The sequence below is a fragment of the Geospiza fortis genome, unplaced genomic scaffold (genome assembly GCF_000277835.1).
Source record: "Geospiza fortis unplaced genomic scaffold, GeoFor_1.0 scaffold100, whole genome shotgun sequence".
Classification (NCBI taxonomy): domain Eukaryota; kingdom Metazoa; phylum Chordata; class Aves; order Passeriformes; family Thraupidae; genus Geospiza; species Geospiza fortis.
In genome coordinates, this window is record NW_005054350.1 from 4,832,737 (window position 1) to 4,834,589 (window position 1,853).

A 1,853-nucleotide genomic window follows, 5' to 3' on the forward strand; every position below is an offset into this window, starting at 1 on the left:
AGCCACATCTGGGTGTGGAAACACAGCACTTCCATTCGAGCTCTTTTCCTCAGTTTATTTCATAAATTTATTTAGTGGATTATGAGTGGTGTGACAGAAAGGAAGAGCTTCCCATTATTTTTTTTTGTTTGTTTTCATATGAGAAAATAAATGTAAACAGTATTTGCCCAGACACATAACAATATGAACAAGTGTCATTCAACACAAGGTGGTCACAATGTCCTTTATCACATTGAAGCCCTACTCAGCAGGGTCTCATGATGTAATTTACCCTTTCTGTCACAGGGCTGGGAGAAGGTTCTGCTCTTCTGCACCCCGACAGCAGGACCTACCCTCGGTCCCTGGAGAAGAGTGCCTGGAGGGCTTTCAAGGAGTCACAGTGCCATCATATGCTGAAGCACCTTCACAATGGAGCCCGCATCACCGTACAGATGCCTCCCAATATTGAGGGCCACTGGGTCTCTACTGGGTAAGGAAAGATAAAACAAGATGCTTGGGATGGGGAAGAGAAGATGATAAAAAAGCAGAGAGGGAGGGATGAATATTCCCACTTTCAACAACAGAAATATTTTCTTTAATATGGTGATGCTCTAAATTCCAGATGCTCTCTATATGTTTATGCATAAAAGGAGAAGGAGCAGCATTATGAACATTAAAATAGCGTGCCATAAAGCTGTCTTGATGAATCAATTTATTGTCTGGATTTTAAACAGCATGCTGTGAAATATCTTTAAATCTCTCTGAATAGGAAGGAGGCTACCAAGCTGCCAAAATGGATGCTCATTCAAACATAACATTGTACTATATTTGTCTCCATGCATTAGATCCATTGAATGGGTCCTTGTTTTCAGAGCATGGGTCTAGCACAGGTTTTATTAGCAAAAGAAATTAAGAAGCTGTATTTCACTAGTTCTGTTACTCTTTATACCTGGTGACTTGTGTTTCAGAGAGCTATTTTGCTTTCTGTGTCTCAGCAGGCAATAATCATAAGCTCATTGGAAGTGACTTGTAGTAGGAAAGACTGGGGTTTTTTTTAACAGTGTATTTCAGGATGAGAGGAAATGGTCTCAAGTTACACCAGGGGAGGTTTAGATTAGATATTAAGAAAAATTTATTCACTGTAAGAGTGGTCAGGCATTGGAATAGGCTGCCTGGGGAAGTGGTGGAGTTAGCATCTCTGGAAGTGTTCAAAAGACGTGTGGATGTGGCACTTGGGGTGTGGCTTGGTGGTGAACATTGTGGTGCTGGGTTAATGGCTGGACTCAATGGTCTTAGAGGTCTTTTCCAACCTTAACAATTCTACAGTTCTGTTTATATTAAGCAGAGTAGAGGTGACAAGGGGAACGGGTTTGAAGGCACAGAAGGGCTTCCTAGAGGAAGTGGAACTTAACTGCCATTCACACTTCCAGAAAAAATAAAGCTGGGGGTGGGGGGGGAAGTTTTGGATTAACAATCAGAAGTTTGCATTAAATGCCACCCCTGTTGAATTTTTGAGTGGAAAAGCTCAGGATATGATTCTGCATATCCATAGAGATGGTGGAGTTACACAGAGAAGCTTCTAGAGCAGCTTATAAGCCAGTTCTTTTTGCTGTTCCCTGGACATATGACATTTCACTTTCTGATGTTATCAGTCATTCTGTTAAATCTACCATGCAAAAGAGAGCAATAGATGTTAATAAGCTGCTACTATTTTCAACAAAGAATTGAGTCACATGGTGGTCCCTAGACAAAAGGCAAAAGCAAAACACAATTCAAAGTATTTAAGCCTACAAGATAAAGCCTTTAGATATGATCACCATGAAGCAGTGTATTAACAGCAGCAGGGGGAATTGTTGGATAATTGGCAGGCCACA

At 41.0% G+C, this 1,853-nt stretch overlaps 1 protein-coding gene across 1 annotated transcript in view; it reads left to right on the top strand.

Moving 5' to 3' along the window:
- Positions 1-286: 286 nt before the first annotated feature.
- The window catches only part of APCDD1 (APC down-regulated 1), an 18,025-nt gene continuing 16,458 nt past the window's right edge, over positions 287-1,853 (top strand). Inside the window, exon 1 of the mRNA XM_031058859.1 lies at positions 287-469. Within this exon, the coding sequence (XP_030914719.1) occupies positions 390-469 (80 nt within the window). The 5' untranslated portion in view covers positions 287-389. The remainder of the gene's footprint in view (positions 470-1,853) is intronic.